Source organism: Diabrotica undecimpunctata, chromosome 4 (assembly GCF_040954645.1).
Source record: "Diabrotica undecimpunctata isolate CICGRU chromosome 4, icDiaUnde3, whole genome shotgun sequence".
In the NCBI taxonomy this organism is placed as follows: Eukaryota; Metazoa; Arthropoda; class Insecta; order Coleoptera; family Chrysomelidae; genus Diabrotica; species Diabrotica undecimpunctata.
In genome coordinates, this window is record NC_092806.1 from 67584744 (window position 1) to 67608848 (window position 24105).

The 24105-nt window shown below is 32.9% G+C and overlaps 1 protein-coding gene across 5 annotated transcripts in view; it reads left to right on the forward strand.

Moving 5' to 3' along the window:
* Nucleotides 1–1775: 1775 nt before the first annotated feature.
* The window catches only part of step (cytohesin steppke), a 199493-nt gene continuing 177163 nt past the window's right edge, over nt 1776–24105 (forward strand). The window contains exons 1-2 of one of the 5 annotated variants that reach the window (XM_072529653.1): nt 1776–1953; nt 12652–12725. In XM_072529653.1, coding sequence (XP_072385754.1) covers nt 1911–1953; nt 12652–12725 — 117 coding nt within the window. In that variant the 5' untranslated portion in view covers nt 1776–1910. Of the gene's footprint in view, nt 1954–2005; nt 2117–12651; nt 12726–24105 lie in introns of those variants that run through there. The other 4 variants (XM_072529659.1, XM_072529654.1, XM_072529660.1 and 1 more) reach the window with 4 other exon arrangements.

The following is a 24105-nucleotide window of genomic DNA, read 5'->3' on the forward strand; positions in this document are numbered from 1 at the left end:
TATGCGATATCTTCATGCCGGAGACTGGCCACTAACTGAGGGGCTTTTCGAAGTTGCGCTGTTTATATTCCTGATCTGAATGTTGTATTTGTACCGGTTGGTTGTAGTTCCTGCCTGCCGGAGACTGGTCACTAACTGAGGGGCTCCTCGAAGGTGCGCTGTTTATATTCTAGTTCGGTGTTGGAATTTCCTGGGCGTCTGGGGAAAGTTTAGATTTTTGGGTTTTAATTTTATTTGTGTGTGTGTGTGTGTGTGTGTGTGTGTGTGTGTGTGTTTATTTAATATGAGATAAAATCATGGGTATTGGAGTGGATTTGAATAGACATATGGGTAGAGAAGGAGCGGGAATAGAAAGGGTTCATAGGTTTGGGGATGTGAATAAGAAATGATAAAGGAAATAGTGTAATTAACTTTGCAGTGGCTTGGGATTTGGCTGTCTGGGACCTTTAGGACTGTATGAACTATAGAGAGATAAAGTTGATGTAGCACCCAATAAAAATTTATTATAGACAAAGTAAGGCAGGGGGCTCCTTGGACGATGCTCTTTGGTGATGATATCGTATTAGTAAAGGGGAGCACTGTGTTTATACGTCCATGGTTTTACCTGAATAAAATTCCAAGAAATTTTCTAATCTCTTATAAACACTGGCTTTACGTACCTACCTAGAAATTTGTAATTCTGTAACTTTTGTAAGTACAAATGCAATTAACTGATTATATTTAAATATGTACACAAAATTATGCTTAAAATTTTATTTACCAATCGTTAACAACTCAAAATTGAAATACGCTACACCTACTTTGTATCATTTAGTAAAGTACCTTTAAACTTTGGATAAAATTTAAAATTGAACCTAATATAACGAAAGACTAAGGGTGACTATTCGTTACCGCATTAAGGGAGTACAGTCATTTTGTGCTTGATTTCGGCCCAGTCCCTTAATCTGGGGAATTCCATCCGAACTATCTTACAACGGATAGTACTATTTATTTTTTTAACTTATAAATCCGAAATAATACTTCACAATTTCGAATTTTCAAATTGTAGAAAATAATTCTTTGGTGTATGTGCTAAAAAGCAATTCTAGCGTACTAACAAGATCAGGAATTGTTTTTTAATAGAAACACCTTACAATTTTTTGAGCTTTCTCTCCCAGTGATTGACTAATTTATGATTATAATTGATTAATTTTATTTATAGTTTATAAGAAGAGAGTTTTAATTATATTATATGTGACATGACCGCTTGGTAGTGGTACAAATAAGGAATTAAAATCATGATCAGTTTTGTATACAGTTGACGCTGAAAAATGACAGATGTGTAACTTCTGAAATAGTTAATCTGGCACTCTGCTGGTAGATGGCGCACACTCAGAATAATTTAATTCTTTTTTCTTTATTAGTCGACCCTACAAACGGTTTGTTAATTTTATAATAACCTACAAATTATTTGCCATATATAACATTAGTTTTTATTTAAAAAATTAGTAATTTGTTACAAATTAATATATTAATTACCTAACGGTAATAACTAATCTGGCGCTCTGCTGTCAGATGGTGCACACTGCACGCTCAGAATAATTAAATTGTTTTTTCGTTAATTATTTTACCCTACCACAGCATAAGGAACAATTTGTGTATGCTGTGACCCTACAAACAACTTATAGTTTGCTCTAACTAAACAGTGATACAATATAAGGAAGTAATAATGGGAAAGAGTTCTTTCCCATATCACTGTTATTGTAGTTCTGTCAATTGTCATTGTCTAAACTATGAGTTGTGACGTTTCGAAAATGGTGATAAACTGTCACTGTCCATTTACAAAATAACTTTTTCTTAATTTTTTCCAATTTTAACATAATGACTGTTATTTATGGTTTAATCCGAAAATATTGTAGTAATTAAGTGCAATGGGCACACCTGGTCACAATTTGGATACTTTTAATGTAGCTGGTGAGTGTATGTCCAAACTTATCATTTTAGAATACTTCAGAATTATATATTGTTTACTGTTTTATCTCTGAAATGATAATCTTGTAATCAAAGATTATTTAGATAGTGCTAAATATGTGTGATGAAGTATCTGACTAATATAGGCAAAATATGGCTTTACACAGTAAGTTAATTCCAAATAAGGATATTACTAACTTCTTTTCTGTAACTAATGACTATTTTTGTTTGAATGTTACAGAAAGAACAAAAAAAAACTATTTTCTTATATAGATAATCCTGATGAATAACACTATCTATAAATTATCATTTTCAGAGTAAAATGTGTAATGTTGTTTTAAAATTTATAACCTCCTTTTTGGTTATATTTTTGTAGTGACATTAGTAGAACTTACAGGTGTACTCATATTAGGAAACTAATTTTGTTATGAGGTTCTAGGTTAGGAAAGTTTGCTTCTATTGGTTCTATGCTTTCTTTGAATTATTGCAATCTCTCAATGTCTTTTATTCTTTTAATCATTGCTTAGCTCTATTAGTCAACTCTTCAACATACCATGGTCTATATTTTTTTTCATAACCCAGTATTATGGATATATCAAAATAGCAGTTCAAGTATTGTCAATTTATTTCAATTTACTCCTTTTCCAACTGTATTGAGACATTGAGAAAACTTATAACTAGACTAGGCTTATATCCTCTGAAGTCAACAATGCCAAAAAAGGCTTACCTTTTGAGTTTTGAAACTGTTCTGTACAGGTATATTTTTCAATATTGCATACATGTGGGCACAAAAAATAGTGTTGAGTTATACAACAATAATATCAATATCAATTAGAATATTATACTTTTATGAAAGGTCTGGATTCAAAACTCTGCATTTCCACTTATCATTTTGAGTAAATTAAAAAAAAAAAAGATTTACAACTTTACTTTTTTATATATATTATATTTTAGATTTTTTGCTTCTATCAATTTCTAACAATAATTAAAACTATCCTGTTATAACTTTTAAAATATAGGATAAGGCACAAACTAGAGAAAAAAGAATAAAAATTTAAAATGTATGTTTTTGCACCTAAACTGCTTACTTTTATGTCTCTGAATATCTATATGTGATTGTAGAACATATATGGGTAATATGAACATATGTATGAAAATGCTCAGTTAAAAGAAAGCTTTTATTTTATATTAAGTGTATTACACATGAACACTAGAAATACATTCAGTATGTTCACAGATTGGATCATTAAAATTCTGTGTATTTAGCTCTTTCTTGTTTAAAGCTTTCTCATAAAATTGAAGCTCTTGATTTTGCTTCCAGTTTGTACTGAAATGTTTGTTTAACAGCTTAGTTACATCTTTAGCTCATTTATACCATGACAATGATTTACCTTTATTGATTACTGAAGAAGAATTTTTTATCCTCGTAAACTCTTCCCTCATAATATTATAATTCTAGGGATGAGCAACATATGGGGTCTGCTACCCTTTAAACATGTTTATGAGGCTCGCCAAGCATTTCTAAAATTGAATTTATTTTATTGACTTTCTCCTATCAATATATTGTTATAAAATACAACCGAATATAAAATAAAAACACATACATTAATATTATGAATTAATATAATATAATAATATATTATATCAAAAATTCATAAATTAATGTAGTTGTTTGTTTTATGTTTATATATGTAGTTTGTTATAATTTATATTTACATGACATCCAAGTCTCAAGATTTAAACTTTACTGAATAACACACACACTACCTAGAGGGGCAGTGAAAGGAAAATGTAGGTATATCTGCAAAAGCATGAGAGAGCTCCTAACTTTGGCTGGCATCAGGTATAAAAGCTTTTATTTGTAAATCCCAATCTGCACTTGCTGTCCTGCGGTGCAAGTCTATCACACATCCAGTCAGACTGGTAATTTGTTAACTAGCAATTGTATTTCTTGAAAGGTCTGAGTGCAATATTATTGTCAAAAAGGGGATATTAGAGTTTTTTATTCAAAATCAATTAAATTTTTTTAACCTTAAAATTTTTATTCTCTAATAGCATGTCAGAAAAGCAAAGAAAAAAACTGAGGGTTGCGGATAAGCACACACATTTTTAAGAAAAGTGGAAATTTGATTATTTTTTCACTTTTGTCAAAGATAAAGCTGTATGCTTAGTATGCTCATGGACTGTGTCGACGTTAAAAGAATATAACATAAAAAGGCGTTACGATGTAAAATATGAACAATAATATAAAAAATTAATGGGACAACTCCGGATAGATTAGTTTAATCAAATGGAGAAAAACTTGGTAAATCAACAGACCATTTTAAAAAATCAAGTTATTTTATCAAATAAGGCTAGTGTCCTAATTGTTTATTACTTCCGTGATTAATTGTCACAAAGCAATAAAAACACTTGCATAAATGACAAAATAGCCTCGAAAATTATTTTTTTTAAATACTCTGTATCAAAATCAAACACATACCTAAATAAACAAGGGGAAAATGACAGACATCTAATTCACATTATCCTTACCAACCGGTTACGGCCCGTTACGTAGCCATCGGGATGAGTAAAATATTGTTTTCAAATATACTGAAGGGAAACGTTAAGTGTCTGAAATGCTATGTTCAGGAGAGTGTGCGTTGTTCATATTTAAAACCATTTAAATTATATTTATCGGAAACTAAACGCTATGTGCTGGAAACGCAACGTGCACGATAATATGCCACGACCTTAATACCAAGATCATGGCTGAAGTCACCGTTTATTGTTCTACAAAAGGCAGAGGCAGGAAAATCTCGTGATATCAAAATCAAACGCGGGGTCCGACGGGGATGTATACTATCACCCTTGCTGTTTAACATATACTCTGAGGAAATCTTTCAAGAAACAGTAGAAGACGTTGAAGCCGGAATTCGAATTAACGGGGAATGTATCAATAACATCAGATACACGGATGGCAAGGTGGTATTCGCTGACAGTTATGAAGCTCTCCAGGAGTTAATGAATAGAATCACAGAATTAAGTCAGAGATATGGACTTTCACTGAACATTAAGAAAACAAAATGTATGATGATTTCTAAGAAGGAACAGGAAATTGAAAGAATCAGTGGAAATGTTAAACCAATAGAAAGAGTAAAAACATACACCTACCTTGGTACGAACGTCAAAACAAAACTGGGACCATTTGCTGGAAATAAAATCTAGGATAGAGAAAGCAAGATCTGCATTTCAAAAAATGGTTAAGCAATTCAAATGCCACAATTTATCAGTACCCATAAAGATCAGGTTACTACGATGTTATATCTTTCCTATACTGTTGTACGGAGTTGAGTTGTGGACTCTCACAGACGCTACCTGTAAGAGAATTGAGGCTTTCGAAATGTGGCTTTATTGTCCTGAATCCTGAAGATGTCATATACCGACCACATTACTAAGCAGGACGTTTTATTAAGAATTCAAAAAGGAAAAGAGTTGTTAACTACAATAAAAACAGCCAAATTTGAATATCTCGGTGATATCATGAGGAACAGCGAAAGATATGGGTTGCTGCAATTAATTCTTCGAAAAAAAAATAGAAGGAAAACGGGGACCAGGAAGGCGAAGGATTTCCTGGCTGAATAATCTACGTACATGGTTCAACATAACAACCACAATTTTTTTCAGAGCCACAGTTTACAAAATACAGATTGCCATGATGGTCGCCAACATCCGAAACGGATAGGCACTACAAGAAGAAGAAGAAAGTCTATTACAAGGACCTATTATCAATAGTTAGGTGCAAACTATATTTATCTATCATAGGTGTATGGATTTCACACAGTCACTGTAAAATTCCTGTTTCATTTCTGCATCCTCTTTCTCTGATTATGCATGTATGTTCACAAATTAAATCTTTTGAAATTCACACTCTTAGAACACATAATCTTTCTAAGTTTGATTGTCTATTTGTATCCTCACTATTAAAGAAAATATAGTTTTCTATTTCAAATGTAATTTCTCCTAGCTGCTTGGTTTCCTTTTAAGCTATATCAGATTTGTATTTATTTACTTCTGCAGTCAATGGCTTTAGTCTGTTTTTTTCTCAATTTTATTTCCTTATTTCGTCACTGATACGAGGGTTGTCTTTTTTGAATTTTGAATATAGCCATAAAGACAAAAAATATATAGACTTTATTGCTTTTCAAAATATTTCTCACCAAGATCGATACACTTTTGCATACGTTCAAACCAATAGGTAAAACAGATATTCCAGTCAGTTGACACCTGGCGATCACAGCTGTTGACACAACAGATCATTTTTATTGGTTTTTCCTTGTCGTGAAACACCCACACAGCGGATTGGCGTTTATTTTTCCGTTCGTAGAAGTAAATCCAAGATTCTTCGCCACTATCAGTACTATAAATGTTTTTTGAGCTTCCTTTATTGAACCGTTCCAATGATTTTCGACGAAAATTGACGCGAACCGCTTTTTGCTCTTCTGGCAGCAAATAAGGGATCCAACGGGACACCAACTGCGTAACACCCAGTTCTTCATGTAGGATCGTTTGGATCGAGGTCATGCTTTATTAGCTGACGAACCGCATCAATGTTTTACTGTGATTGCTGTTTTGGGAGGACATGGACTGGATTCGCCGCTGAGACTGGAGCAACTACGTTGAAATTTGCAATGCCAGCGGGAAATAGTTGACTAGTGTGATGCTTTATTCCCAAACACAGGAACCGTTTCAGCGAGACATTGCGGTTGGGATAATCCTCTCCGAAAATTGTAAAAAAATATTGCTAGAAAATGTTTTCGGCTAAGATCCATTTTCGACCGACTTGCTAATTTCAAAAATTCACTGTATCTACACGGCTTGTATCGCAATGAAACTCTCGATTTATGTCAACAAAATATTGAGGTTACATTTGTGGAGAAAGGTTTTAATGGTGGCGCCCTCTAAGCGACTATATACAAAACTGAAAAGACGGAACACGGGACGACTGGTGTTAAGATGACGTACTGGTGAAAAGATCTGTTGATAGTAATTGTGTCGTCATTTCAGTGATAAAAACACTATTATCCTCTGCTGCTTGCAATTCATACCGAGAAAATAAAGTTGCTATATCTAAAAGAGAAATCAAACGATTTCTACTTAGCGAAACCGTCATTCTGTTTTGCTATATCTAGTTTTAGCAGATCTTGCGTTCTAGGTGGAAACTTTTTAAAACTTTGAGCGTACCTTAGAAGAAATGATTAACCTCATCCACTGTTGTTTGTTTTTTTTGCACGTTTTTGATTTTTAGGTATTCCAGTATCTTCTCACTATCATTCACTTATCATTCTTGGAGTTTTTTCATTATGCAAGAAGCAATATTTTGGTAGGGTCTCATAGACTTTCTATTGGCTAAGTCTTGAATTGATTTCTTTTGTCGTTGACGACTGAGAATCGCTACGAATAGTTGCTTCAATCTAACTAATACTGATATTTGATTCAGTTGTCCTTCTGAAGTTAAAATCGTCCAAAAATCTCATTAGATCTGCCCAGGAGCGGTTTTTATATTTTTTATACTGTAGTTCTGACTGAGTTAGAGAATTTTTCTGGAACTTATTGTAGTTATCCTTGAGATTTTTCCATTTAATACTCCAGTGTTTACCCGTAAGTACTACAAAGAACGCAGAACTCAAAACGCCTGACCACTACTGTCTACGTGCGCGCGGGCTAAAGCCCTAAATTCTTTAAATGGATTTTGCGGCTTTTTAAAGGGATTAGTTTGAATATTTGCAAACAAAAATCAACGGCAACTTAGTCAAAAACATGTGTTTGGGTTGTCTTAATGGGAATTTTATTAGCTCGGCCTACAATATGACTTCTTAAGAAATTTTTAAAAAAATTGAAGTAATGTACAGACTGTTTTTAATAAAATTTAATAAAATAAACGAAAATTGACAAGTTATAACGTATAGTATTTTTGACACGTTACAATTTTGCTGGAAGTGTGTATTGCAGAGAAGATGGCATGCAAAAGAAGTATAACTTTGTGAATTAATTTACTACTAGTTCAGTAGCAAAAATAGATGGTGCTGCAAAAATTTTAAGTGGAAACTGACACTATTGAATGATATCAGTTAACCCAGTGATCCCAGTTAACCTTGGAGAAAAAATATCGAGGAGAAGAGATTGCCATAATGACCGGTAGTCAAGCAGCCATCAAAGTACTGAAATCGCATGTGATGAGTTCGGAAATGATATGGAAATACTTAGAGACTTGCTAGGCTTGCTTAGAGAAATGCTATGGACTAAATAAGGAAAATTTAGTTACCTAATTTAGCTAAGTATTTTGGGACTTTTTGTAATTTCCAAAGAGATAGAGGGAGCCAAAAAGAAGTGCAAAAACACCTTTTATGGAACCTGAAAAAATATATAAATAGAAGTAAAATGAAAAATGCGCTGATGCTTAATCGGTCGCGAATACTGGTTAAAGAAGTTTGTTAAAGAAGATGTATATCTTCTTATACAATATCCCCCAAAAAAAACTTTCTCAAACTAGAACTTATACGAAGACCTTGAAATTATTAAAGAAAAACAAAAAAGTCCAAATTGTGTTAATCGTCATGTCTCATTCAATCGAGACTTCCTCCCACTCCATCGCCAACTATTCTCATAACCCACATCCTTAATTCACTTCTACATTAAAATTTACATTTATCATTCTTCTTTTGTCAACTTTTCATTTTCCTTAGTCCACTCCAAAACCTCTTTTTCAATACATCATCCTCTCTCTATCCTTCCCCTCTTCTTTCTATTTAACCTAAACTTCAAGTCCGACCCCTATACCTAATGTTCTCCATGTTTCTTTTCGACGCAACTAAATCCAGAACAGATTATTCTTCTTCCCCTTTTTAAACCATTGACTATCTTACTCCTTCACCTACATATCCACATTTGAATTCTCGCTTATCAATCACAACTCCATAGCAACAGTATTAAATCAATAAATATTTTTGACCACCTCCTACATCTTTTAACATAGTTACACACCACCATCTTTTTTCACGCGGTACGAACACACATATTTTACAATATACAAATTTATAACACCAGGAATTTTCTTAAAGTGGAGAGTACAAATATTCCTACTTTTTTTTTATTTCATAAGAAAACAAATCTACAAATTATATACTCAATGACATTAGAAGTATTACACCCAGAAGGAATAATTTCTTGAACTTAATTTTTTGGCAACATGGTAGATTTACATCAAGAATGAAACGATAACGTTGTCAAGAATTTTTAATAACAAGTAATCAAAAAAAAATTAATAATGTGTTTGGCGACCTCGTAGCTGAATACACTCCAGTATACGTCTCGGCATTGACAAAATGAGGTGATCGATGTCTGCTTGTGGCACCTCGTTCCAATCAACTTGAACTTCATGTATTAACTGTGCCAGAGTCTGTGGAGGATGGTGCAAAGTGGATCCCATAAATGTTGGATAGGATTTAAATCTGAAGCACGGGGCGGCCACGGCAAAACATTAACGTTAGCTTCTTAGAGAAAGTTCATAGTTTAATGAAAAGGATGTTTCGACAGCCGTCGGGATAAGGCAGTAAAGTGGTTTGTATGATATCATCAACGTAACGCGCAGCTGTCATATTGCCTCGAATAAACACAAGTGGTGATCGGCTACCATAGACAATAGCCCCCAAACCATCAACTGTCCTATGTACATGCCTCTCAACAGCAAACCCGAGATCTCGTCGCTCTCCACGACGGCGTCTTACGATCCTACGACATCATGCATTCCTAAACAGAATCGCGATTCATCGCTGAATGCTATATTACGCCATTCTGCCACCCAATGCTGCCGTTCTCTGCACCAATTCAAACGTTGATGACAGTGGTCCGCAGTCAAAGGAAGTACTAGTCGTGGGCGGAATGAAACCAGTCCAAAGGCTCGAATGCGACGGTATAGTGTACGCAAATAGAGATTCCTATAATTTTGTTAGATACACTTCTAGATGTTAACCTATGGTATTATTCTATGGCCTCATGAATGTTGCTGCTGTCAATTCGTTCGAATTATAAAAAAAACAATTCAGAAGAATTTAAACATTGCTGAAAAATATTTGAAAGATTTAGGAATATGACAAAATAAAATATGAGGAAAGCTTTGAACCCTCATTTAGCTTGAGTTGTACAACAACCAGCATTACACTTATCAAATACCCCTATACCAGGCCCATTAGAAATGACCACCAATAAAAAAAAGAAATTGCAAATACTAAAAAAGATAGAAAACGCGATATTTTTGCACATTTTGTCTGTCCTGGTTGTGTATGGAGAACATTGTAGCATGTTGCTCTGAATGCACAGAGAACAATTTGGAGTAAAATTCAAAGTTGTATTTTGAGCAGAGAATTTTTCTGTTTATTGTTATAACCAAATTTGTGTAGGTTAATATTTGTATTTTAATAAAACATCTGTAGGAATTTTGGAAAACATTTGTTTACCAAGTGCTAATAAAAGTTAAACAAAGCAGAAAATTAAAGGTTTTAGATTAATTCCTATATTTTTTGAAAAATAAAACAACAAAAATAGAATAACATAAGGTCCTTAAGTAATAGACACGTAAACCGACAAAATACTTAAAAACATTATGTGAATGTTATCTGAAATTTGTAAGTCATTTAAATTTTGGTCCTGATGGACTCCACAGGTGACTTTTTCAGACCACCCGTCCACTCCCGGGTTAACCCTAAACCACTCTTAATGAAGGTGACTCAGGTGGCCGAAAATCAATTTTTACATGTTGTAAATTTATTTTCGATATAATGCCGCCATAGAATGGAAATTTTCTTCCATAAAGTAATTTTTATTTGCTAAAGTTAATGCTGTATAACTATAAAATGTCAGGTCAGTACAAACATCTTTTTTTAAAGGAAAAAAGAAGACGCGGACTCTTCTTATAAACGTTGTAAGCTGTGGCTTGGCCTTGGCTTTTTCTTTTGCTTAGCTGGATTATGCGAAATTGTGCGATTTTATGAAGGATGCGAAAATTATGCGCTGGGAATTAAATTATGCGCAAATCGCATAATTATGCGCCGATTGGCAACACTGGTACGCATACTAACAGGTCTACCTACTACTCCAAACCAGTGGTCAGCAGTTTGACGCGTAGTAGCAAAACGGTCTCGCAGAGCCAGTAATCTAAAGCGCCTATCTTGACGCTCTGTGGTACGCCTCGGTTAACCAGTTGGTCTTCTTCGTGTACTTCTACCTTCCGTTTTTCCACACACGACAGAAACGCATAACCGTCATTGCCGCACAATTATCACGACGGCCAATTTCGCGATACGGCAAACCCATATCTCTATACGCAATAATTGTATCCCTGTCAAAATTGCTAATATGGTGCTAATTTTGGTGACTTCGAACTCGAGGCAATTTCTTACACTGAATGCAATTAGACTAAGGAATAATAACTAAAAATTTCTATACGAACCGGTTTTCACAAATCGGTCTCTTCACAAAAAAAATTAAAAATAAAACTTTATTTTTACAAAAAGTAGAAAAGATAAAACATTGGTATTGTTATCATAGCATGTATTAAATATACAGGGATGAGTGCCTTAAGAACCGGCAAAATAACGCAAAAGATAGAAAACATAATACGTTGTGAAATAAAAAGAGATGAAAGTAGTAGAGGTGAGAAATTATCGATATAAACCTATAATTTACTTTACATTACATTAGAATTATCGAAAATTTCCCACCTTTAGACGTTAGCTTATGAGTTGGTTGACTTCAGTCATAGTAATACGTATCACGTAATGTACGTAAAAACAGTTTAAGTAGGAGTATTTTTTTATCCAAAATTAAAGTATTGAATAATAATAAACTATGATTTGAGACGTCGCATACACTCATCTCAATACAGAATTATCATAGCTCGTTATTCTGTATTCGTCAACACAGAATTAATTATCAAATTACTACTAATTAAACTGTTTACTTACATTTACTTTATTGCCTTCAATCAGTTTTTACTTTATGCGAAATTTAAAAAATGTAAATATTCGAAGTCATACTTGTAATATTATGACTGAAGTCAACTAGCTCATAAGCTAACGTCTAAAGGTGGGAAACTATCGATAGTTCTAATGCAATTTAATGTAAATTAGAGGTTTCTATCGATAATTTCCCACCTCTACTACTTTCATCTCTTTTTATTTCATAACGTAATATGTTTTCTATCTTTTGCGTTATTTTGCCGGTTCTTAAGGCACTCATCACTGTACTATAGTCCTTCTGTTGCCAAAAAATTAAGTTCAAGAAATTATTCCTTCTAGTTGTAACACTTCTAATGTCATCGAGTATATTTTGCATTGCTTTGTGTTTTGTTAATGCACTACTTGGAAAGTCATAAGTCATCATGATACTATCCATGAGTTTTCATGGTTAAGGTTTATATTGCTTTTTACTTGCATTGGTTTTAAAATTAAATCATATTTTATGTTCATTTATTTTTGCTTTGTAACCTAATATCATAATTTTTATTCATACTATGACCTTTGGCATTATTCCAGATTCAAAATTTACAAAAGCATAATTACTTTACTTTCAAGTTCAACGTATCTGCGTATTCTGTTGGGTATTTTTGTTTTAGTCAGATTTATTGTATAAATATTGTATGGTAACATAATTTTTCTCTTATAGATTTGACTCCTGAACAACAAAGAATTTTAATAGAAATTAGAAGAAGAAAAACAGAATTGCTTCTTGAAATCCAGGTAAGTTATAATTAAGTATGTGCTTGGTATTTTATCAGCTATATTATTTGATTTTTATTATTATAAGTTTGCACATTATCTATCCCTATTGGTCTCATTAAATAGTAAATTTATAAACATATTTTAGTGTCATATGTAAATAATATATTTTTATTATCAAAATATTTATTTTCTAAACAATACAAACATATTTCGCAATGCGTATTAGAGCCGTTTCATGTGTAACACAACTTCCTTTGGAAAAATTTTAACATGTATTATATTTATGAATATATCTATAATTATCTGCCCTAGAAGAAAAAGTGCATACTTATGGATCAAGCAACAATCCACCTACACATTACGCCTATTCTTCTTCTTCAAGTGCCTTCTCCGTTATGGAGGTTGGAAATCATCATGACATACTAAAAAAAGTCTACTCTGACATTCAAAGCAAGTGCTCTAAAGAGTTGTTTTCAACTGCAACTATAGCATTCTCTTAGAGTTTTCAACAAAGATATTCATCTACTTTCCACATTTCTTTTGCCTTCTATTTCACCTTATATTGTGAACCGAAAGATGCCATATTTTATCCACCCTTATATGTTCGAGATATTCGTATTACGAAGAATGAAGAAAGTCAAAAAGTTGAATTTATTCTTCTTAATACGTAATCACACTTCATTCGGAATGTGATCCACATATCGGATCTTCAGAATCCTTCCATATGTACTAGAGCGGTCCGATAAGTACTTATCCCAAAAAAAAAGGAAAATATTGGAAAAATGGCGATTTATTTCTCAACATAGTCTCCTTTTAGCTCTATACACTTGTCCCAGTAATGCTCAACGTATTTAACCCGTCTGAAAAATACGTTTTCTCGAGGTCTGTAGTCTTCCGTGGTGGCGATGACTTCCGTCGAATGTGCCCAATAATTTGGCGTGACCTTGTGTAGAGACCTGTGACCGTTTTGCCTTTCCCCAGGTAGTCGATGTAGATCACTCGTTGTGATTCTCAGAAAATGGTGACCATCACCTTTCCGGTCTATAGGACAGTCTTCGCCTTCTTCGGAGCACGTTCGCTAGGTGCCGTCCACTGTTTCGATTGTTCCTTGGTCTCTGGTGTGTATCAGTGGATCCATGTTTCGTTGACGGTTACGGATTTCGCTTAAATAACGTCAAACACTGCTCTGAAGTGGTCTCACGGTTGCGCTTGTTGTCCGAAGTGAGCAAACGCGGCACGTCGTTTCTCATGCCCAAAATTTCATGCATTATATGACATACGCGGTCTTTTAAGGTGCCTACTACTTCAGTTGGCGGTTTGCCAATACGAAATCCTGTATTTTTGTCACGTTGTCGTCCGTGGTAGCCATTTTCGGGGCACCGAGGTGTGGTTCATCAAAAACCGATGTGCGACCAAGTTAAAATTTGTTAAACCAGTTGTTGAATTTTTGACGGTTGCCATCGAAGAATAGTCACCGTTCACATCATCCAAGCACTCTCTGATTTCGCTGCTGTGCAATTTCCTTTCCAAAAACAAGAATCGAATCACTGACCGATATTGCTCTTTTTCCATTTTTCTAAAATCTGCGGACACGTCGCTTTCACACGCGGTCAAAACAAAACTACGAGTCCGACGATTTCAGTTGGCTGAAATTTTGACATTGGCCATCTTCGGGAATGTATTACACGATGGTAGAGTTCTCTTGAGATAGTGGCGCCATCGGGTGGTGAGACTAAGTACTTATCGGATCATATGTATACAACTCAGAAGAGTTAGGTCTTCTTATCGCCTCCCAATTCATCGTTCACGTTTCAACTCAATAGTACAGTACACAGGACCCTGTACATATATACAGTGTGTCCGTAAAGTAGGAATTAATTCGATATTTTCTAAATAAAAAGCCTTAAAAAAATCTAAAACACGTTTATTTTTAAGTTTAATGTTCTACATTCTACAACAAAATTTCGTTATAAAAGGTGATACACCGGCTCTTTTTTTTAAATGTAACATCCTATATTTTATGACATTTTTAGATCGATAAAAATGAGCTGATTCCAAAAAAGTATAATACTCGGGGTCTAATGGATATATAGTTTGAAAGATATGCGCTAAGAAAATAAATTATTTATTATCAATTGAAAAAAAGTAGCCTACTACTAGTTTTTAGTTAAATATAATTATTTTTAGTAACGTTCAATAACAATTAAGTAGTATAATAATTATATTAATTCGTGAATGTTCTTTATTATTGCTTAGAATTAATTTGAAGTAGAAATGAATTTGAGTGTAAAGCAAAGAATTGAAATACTCATGATGATTGAGTATGGAGACAACTCGCGAACTCAGATGAAAGTGTGTAATTTATTTAATGATAAATATCTAGAAAGACCCATAACGCAGTCAACAGTAAGTAAGATTGAAAAGAAATTTCGAGAAACTGTCACGGTTGAAAATGCACGCAAATCAGGTCGTTCCTCTGTCAATGATGATACAACATTAGATGTTCTACTTGCTTTTGAAGAAGATGCGCTCACTTCTGTTCTTATGTTTAGTCGTGATCTCGATGTTTGCAAAACAACGGCACACAAAGTAATAAAACTTGAAAAATGGCACCCGTTTAAATACACTCTTCTACAGGAATTAAACGAGAATGATCCAGATAAAAGAATACAATTTTGCGAAACAATCATGGATAACTGCCACCGAAACCCTCTCTTAGTTCAAAATATTATTTTTTCTGATAAGGCTACTTTAAATGGCGAGGTCAACTGTCAGAATTGTAGATACTGGGCAAAAGAAAACCCCAACTGAATGTGGGAACATCATACACAATATCGGCAAAAGGTAAACGTATGGGCTGGCATTGTATGAAATATAATCATCGGACCCTACTTTTTAGAAGGTAATTTAAACGTGCCAGCATACTTTCTGTTTTTAAGTGGGTATCTCGTACCTACTTTAGTTATTTAAGTAGAATTAATCTTGGAGCATCTTGGATTAAACAGATCATAGCAAAGGTGGATAGCAAAGATTTCGGATTTGAGCCCAATAGGAAGGAGGAAAAGAGGTAGACCCCGAAGATCATGGAGGGATGAAGTGGACTAGAGTGGATTAGAGATGGAGAATGGCAGAACAGAAAGGACTGGAGACGTTGGCTGAAAGAAGGAAGGCGGCGACAGCTGTAAAAATCCTTATATAGATAATCTTGGAGGTTTTTTAAAGAAATAAACAATATTTCTCAAGAGACCATAAACAAGGTTCTATAAGAATTTGTACAACGTTTAAGTTACTGTCAAATACAAGAAGGGCTACAATTCGAACATTTAAAATAAAGTCATGTATTAATTACTGGATTATTTTCAAGTTATTTATTATAATTTACTCATAATTTATTAATAGTAGAAATCAATAAAAATTAATTTTCTAAGTGCATATCTTTCAAATGATATCCGTTATACCCCCAGTATTATACTTTTTTGGAAGCTCATTTTTATCGATCTAAAAATGTCCTAAAATACAGGGTGTTACATTTAAAAAAAGAGCTGATGACGTCATCACCTTAATGCATATCACCTTGTATAATGAAATTTTATTGTAAAATGTAGAACATTAAACTTAAAAATCGACGTGTTTTAGATTTTCTTAAAAGGCTTGTTATTTAGGAAATATCGAATTTATTCCACTTTACGGACACACTGTATATATGTACAGTGTCCTGTACTATTGAGTTGAAATGTGAACGATGCATTGGGAGGCGATAAGAAGACTTTTCATGAACTTGGTTTTTTGTTATTGGGGACAGTCATCTCCTCCGCTGCACAGAGTCCAGGATGTGACGGTTTTCAGCTCAGAATTCTTTTTATATGCATGGATTTGTTTAAAATTTTGACTGGGGTGGTTACCACCCCACCTCGGCGATGGAAAATTTTTATAAAAAAAATCATGGTAGTGGCTACAATAGTAAGTTTTTAGACAAAATTGTTTTTTCAATTTTTTTCCGAAAACTCAATGTTTTTGTAGTTATTCGTCACTGAAAGTTCACAAACTACACGTCAAAAAGCATGTTTTTAAACGGTTTTCCGCGAATAACTCCAAAAATTTAGATTTTATCGGGAAAACTGTTTGGATATAAAATAAAATTTATAACACAAACAGATTCGTTTTCTATTATTACCGTAACCTTAATACTAACAAAGTTATGGCTGTTCGAAAGTAGTCTTTTATTCGACAAATACAAAAATCCAAACATGATGTTGAGTAACTGGAAAACGGTAAGTTTTTCATAGAAAACTTATACAAACTTTATTAAAGATCATATAAAAACTTTAAAATGTCCACTGGTAAAAGTCATTTGCATGGAAATTAAGGTAAGTTATAACTAAAATAAAGTCTGTTTTTTTTTTGACGCAGATAATAATAAACTCACCCCCGCCAAAACTACCCTGGTTGAAACTACTCGTTGTTCATTTATCATTTACTTTATTTATGTACACGCATTAATTACATACCGGAAGTTTAACTGATTTAGAAGGTTTAATTTTGAAAAAATCAGAGTTTAAAGTGAAAACACGACTTTGGGAATTTCTCAAAAATCCCCCTTTTTCAAAATAATTCAACAACTAAAAAAGATACAGAAAAATGGTAGAATACAAAAAAAGACAGATTCTGATTTTTTTTTCTACAGACTAAAAATTAAACGAGCTAATATGATTGTTTAAAAGTTGTATTCGCATGCATTTAGCATCATCTTCAAGCCCTTTCAGCACAACCCTTTTTAAACAAAGGACTTAAAAAAAATTTAATATACACCACTTTGTAGTTTATTTTAAAAGCTACAAAGTGGTGTAGGTATTTATAATTTTTTTCAAGCTCTTTGTTTTAAAAATGGATGTGCCGAAAAGGCTTGGAGATGTTGCTAAACGAATGCAAGTACAACCTTTAAACAATCATATCTCGTTTGGTTTTTAGTTTATACAAATAAAAAAATCAAAATCTTGAATAAAAAAGCTGTGTTTTGTATTCTGATATTTTTTCTGTATCTTTTTTAGTTGTTGAGTAGTTTTGAGAAAAAGGTGATTTTTGAAAAATTTCGAAATTAGTGTCTTCATTTTAAACTCGGATTGTTTCAAAATTAAACTTTTTTAACCAATTAAACGTCAAGAAAGGGGCCTGCGTAGCGCAAGCGGTAGGATGCTTGCCTCGCATGCTGGTGGTCCGGAGTTCGAATCCTACCGCCGGCAAGAACAACTAGACATTTTTAAAATGTCCATAGGCCCCAGGTCGACTCAGCCTGAATAAAATGAGTACCTTGGGTAAAACCAGGGGTAATAATAGGCGGTTGAAGCGTAGCACTGGCCATGTTACCTTCCTTGTATACCGTAGGCCCTAGATATAGCAGACTACCCTGCTATACTCCCAAAGCCGCGAGCGGTATAAAACGGGAGACTATTATTATAACGTCAAGAAAGTAATGTTCGTATATAAATGAAGTAAATTGTGAATGAACAACGAATAGTTTCAACCAGGGTGGGTTTCAACCAGATTGTCACTTCACAAAAAATTATAAGCGGACTTTTCAGTTATAACTTATCTTAATTTTCATGCAAATTACTTTTACCAGGAATCATTTTAAAGGTTTTTTAAGATCTTTAAAAAAGTTTCCATTAGTTTTCCATAAAAAACTTAACGTTTTCCGTATATTCCACATCATATTGGTATATTCCACTTGGATTTTTGTATTCGATGAATAAAAATCTACTTTGGAATAGCCATAATTTTGTTAATATTAAGTTTACGGTAATCTAAATTTTTGGAGGTATTCGTGTGAACTTTCAGTCACAAATAACTCCAAAAATATTGACTTTTCGAAAAAACTCTGAAATTCACTATTCTAGCAACTACCATGGTTTTTTATACACTTTTTCCTCCCCCGAGTTGGGTGGTAACCACCCCCAGAGGAAAAGCAGATATTACCATATTGTAGATTTTGATCTTTGAGCTATTTTTTAAGTATTGTCAAAATTTCAAGTAAATCGATGCATATAAAAAAATTCAGAGGTTTTCTACTATTTTTACCGTCGTATCCTGGGCTATTAACATTTTATTCGTTATTCTTTCTAGATTTTCTGAATTATTGACTATTATGCTCCAGCGAAATAAGCATAATTTAAGTGGGTTCAGGACATCTAAATAGCCATGTATTTGACGACTTTTTTCGTTAATATATACCTATAGTAAGCAAACCCATAAGTTTTCTGCAGAAATTTCGGTGTGGTTTTTTTAATTATTATTAACAACTTAGTGCGAAAAATGCGGTTATTTCAAAATGTTGCTTACCATTAAAAATGTATCTATTTACACTTAAATATAAATATTTTATCTGTTAAGAAATAGAAAATTTTTTGAAAGCTAAGCTTCTATACTGGCGTTGTATTACTTTTTTTCTCTACAGTAAAATGCAGAGGCGAGCATAACGGAACTATCGCCACGAGATAGCGTCGTCACGGAGAGCGTCGTAGAATACCGGTTCTTGAATCGATTCTAAGCAAATGAAATAAAAACTGCTTGAAGAATAACTAACAAAATATAGACATTAAATGAGAAATAATAAATTGAAAGAATATTTGTCACTAAAAGATTCGATTCGTAACGATAGTTAAAATTTAATAAAAGCCATAATGTCATACGATTAATAACAAAATTGAATCATCTGTTTAAATGTGAATAATAATTATCGTTAAACATATTATTTCGCTTATATAATAATTAAATTTACTATCAAATGATATTAAATAAATGATACAGAAGTCCTCTCTAGTCTACAGTACGGCCTAGTGAACCGTTTTTTACATTAATTCCTTGCTTCAAAAACAGCAAATGAAGACAAAATCGTTAATTTTTTATAACTTTTGTAAAAATTAACGTACACTTTTGTGATTGAACTCAAGTCTTGTCGTGCTTAACAAACCCTTAAAATTTCAGCTTGATCCATCAGTTAGTTTAAAAAATTTTTTTTATCCCATAGGTTTTTTTTGTTATAACGTAAGACATAATAATAAGGATACAATAATTCAACGGGTACCTTACGAAACCCTACCCTGCCTTACCTTTTCCGTTTAATATGAGCTAAAAAAAAAATGCTTGATTATTTTAAAAATTTGAATTTTTTGGGTAAATATAGTTTTTTAACTGTTTAAACAAATTACATTGTTTGTTTATTAATATTATTAAAACGTTGCATATATGTAACATACGTAAAAGTACATACGAATTAAAAAAGATCACAATCCATCAACTAGAATACAGGATACAGTAACTTATTTTGAAGTTCATGAACATTTGTTAACACTGGAATTTTTAGTTTCCTCTTAACATGGTCAGAATATTCTTCATTTCAGCGTCTTTGATTATTAGTAAAAGATATACTAAAAGTTATTCTAATTGTTTATACATTAAAACTAAAGTAATAAGTTCAGTCCAGTAATAAAGTAAGTAACTCCAACAAATGGTTGAGTTCTGACACCCGTACCATAACCAAAATTTTTTAATGTGTTTTTTTGTAGAGTCCGGTGTAGCCTTTTTTGTGTTTTTTTCATTGAAAAATTTTAACATAGCTTAAAGGAAAATTTCTGTATTTTTCTATTAAATGAGATCTCACCTTAGTAGTGGTACATACTTTTTAAAAATTTGGCCATAGCTCTGAAGATGGCTTTCTAAGCCGAAAGAGCTCAGCTAGGAAATAATTAATGTTTACACAATTCAAAAATACTTTTTTTTTTCCATTCTTTGATTTGTCATAAGTGTGTACAAAAACATATCAGTCTAATCAGTTTAATTTTTTAAAGTAATTTTACAAAACAATTTTTGGTTATAAAAATGTTTTTTTTTACTTTCTGTGGGGCATATTAAAAGTAAAAGTCTTTCATATGGTACCAGTAGAATTACCATATCTTCAATATTTTATGTCATGTTGTTACAAAAAAATGACCTGGAATAAACAATTTAAATCACTTTCAAACAAATTGGGCTGAAATTTTGAGGGTTTGTTACGCACTGTAGGTCTCTTCTTTAATAGCAATCACAAAAGTGTAAGTTAATTTTTACAAAAGTTATAAAAAATCAAATTTTATTTTCTTTTGCTTTTTTTTTGAAATAACAAATTAATTTGGAAACTTTTATAATACACAATTTTGAGAGTTTCTATTTCTTAACATATAAAAAGTTTACTAAATAAGTATAAATAGAGCTTTTTAAGGGCAATTTTCATTTTTCGTGCTAAATTGTTATTAATTAAAAAATTTCGTCGAAATTTTTGAAGAAACATTATAAGTTTGCTTACTATAGGTAATATATTATCGGAAAAAACTCGTCAAATACCTTGAGATATCCTGAGAAAACTTATTTTCTCTTATTTCGTTAAGAAGTAATATTACTTCTTATAGAAATTAATACTTTTTAAGGAAATATAAAGCTTATGTTCCATAAGTAATTGCAAATTAGTTAGTTTTGCAAAATACTTAAGCAAAATGTTGCTCATTTTCCTTCTATAGGGTAGAATGTTTCATTGATTTTTTTCTATGTTCTTTTAGGATATATTAAAAACTATTAGATCGACTTAAAAATTTGGTACTATATTATTTTTTAGCATGTGTAATAAAAAAATGTTATATTAGTTTTATCATTGACGTTAGGAACTACCATCTGACACTACAACGTTGGTTCATTATCATAACCATATTTTTTTGTCCCCCCTATGTACACGTTATCGTGCATTATTAATTATGAAAATATATGAAATTACCGTCAATTTTACACAGTTAACACGTTTATTTTAAATCATAAAATTACAATGTTTTAGAAATAACCATATTTTCTTAATGAGTTGTATGTCTAATTAATTTTTCTCAAAATGCGCTCGGAATCTATAAATTAGTTATTCTAAGTTATCTAACTTATCTATAAGTTATTTAACATATCTTTAAATTATTTATAAACCACAATTAAACGCTTAGAAGTAAGCTGCATCGTCGTTATGATTTTTATAATTACTATTTCCATTGGGAATAAGCCACAATATAAGTTTAAAATAAGTTTATTTTTGACGTTTCGGGATATTACTTCAAAATAAATATTTAGAAGCAATATTTGTCTGTGTCAACAATCAACAAATCTACAGTTATTGACAGAACTGATGGCCTGATGCCCTGATTTCATGTTCTCAGTTAAGACGCGGGTGTTTGTTTGGTTATACTTTATCCATACCTGCCCTATTGTCTTATACATGCATCAGACGTTCACTATTAGTCATTGGAATGCGTTGTGCCAGGGGTGAAAACTTTTCCATCCAGTCTGTCCTGTGTGTGTTGTCCTACTCAGTATAGACCTCTCCCTGTTAAGTAAGAATTTATGAAATATATATTATACCAAGAACAAAAAATCAGGGGGACACAGGAGGAATCGTTAATGAACTAATTAAGTACGTAACGGACAAAGTACACAGAATTATACACGAAATACTCGTATAAACGCTATAAACCTGAACGAAATACCAGATGAATGGTCCAAAGCATATATAACCTCGATACATAAAAAGGGAGATAAGAAGAAATGCGGGAACTACAGAGGCATCAGTGTGATAGCATGTATGGGCAGGTTATATGGAAAAATACTGAAAGAAAAACTGGAAAAATCTATCTCAAATAAAATCGGAGATCAGGCGGGGTTCACGGCAGGAAGATCTTGCATAGACCACATATATACACTCCAACAGTACACATGGCATTCATAGATTTAAAAAAGGCATATGCCACGGTCCCCAGAAAACAACTATGGAACACGATGAAGGAAATCGGAATAACTCCGAGGTTATTAGAATCCGTAAAAAACCTTTACAACAACAACAAGGTAAGAGTTAAAAGGGGCAATAAGACCACAAAAGGCTTATTGCAGGGATGCTCTACATCTCCGACACTGTTCAAGATATTCCTCGAACAAATATTGAAACCATGGAAAAGGAAATGTGAAGGGATGGGAATACCAATCCGGGACAACTTTTTGTACACATTAAGCTTTGCAGATGACCAAGTGGTAACGGCTCAAGATGAAGAAGAACTGGGCTATATGCTCCGAAAATTAGAAAAGGAATACACAAAAAATGGACTGGAAATAAATCTAGAAAAGACCGAATATTTAACAACAGAGCAAGAACCAGTGAGAAACTTGGAAATGGATGAGAATAGGGAAATTAACGGCCCTGACAAATTCAAATATTTAGGATTCATACTCTCAAAAAATGGAACCACCGAGCAAGAGATAACCAACAGATTAGCACAGACAAGAACATGTATTAAACAAATGAACGGGGTATTGTGGGATAGACAGATTACCAGAAATACAAAGAAGAGAATTTATAACACCTTGGTACGCAGTATAATGACCTATGGAGCAGAGAATTGGGTAATAAATAAACGAAACAGGTCCAAAATCACAGCAACTGAAATGGAGTTCATGAGAAGAAGCTGCAGAGTGACAAAAATGGATCGCATCAGAAATGAGGAGATAAAATGAAGAATGGCAGTAGAACAAGATATACTCAGCTACATCGAAGAAAAACGTTTAATTTGGTATGGACATGTGAGAAGAACAAATCATCCAAGGTGGGGATAGCAAAAATTTTGGATTGGAGCCCAATAGGAAGGAGAAAAAGAGGTAGACCCCGAAGATCATGTAGGGATGAAGTGGACGAGGCCATGGAAAGACGAGACCTTAGAGATGGAGAATGGCAGAACAGAAAGAACTAGAGACGTTGGCTGAAAGAAAGAAGGCGGCGACAGCTGTAAAAATCCTTATATAGATAGATAGACCAAGAGCATTTTGTTATAATAAACGCTGAACAGCTCGGACGGGAAAACTATGTACATTTTATCAGTTTTATTGTTTCAATTTTTACTAATAGCAAAACTGTAATCGGGATGGTTATAACACTTACTAGTTAATATTTTATTATCCATCAGTAATAGCAATTTTTTTTGTAAAGTATTGAAAATGTGAAAAACGCAGCGAAAGGAGATTATAACAAATTTCCGTTCGGGATTGATAAAGGTTGATACTGACTCGTATTTTATCAATCTGCCTTTGTGTTTCCGGTATATTGTTTATAATATGCAAACTACAATATAACAAAGATTGATTCATACAATCGGAATTTTAAAAAGTACCGAGCTTATGTTGTCACTTTTTAATACCAATTTAATTGTTTTCCACTCCGAAGTTTTCGTCTTATTTGTAGTAGTAACTCCATCTTTAAATGGACATTCTATATATCTGTTTTGATCTTAGTTTTAAAACTTTTTTTTCAAGAGCAACAATAGCTCATCAATAATATAGTTCTTACTTTCTA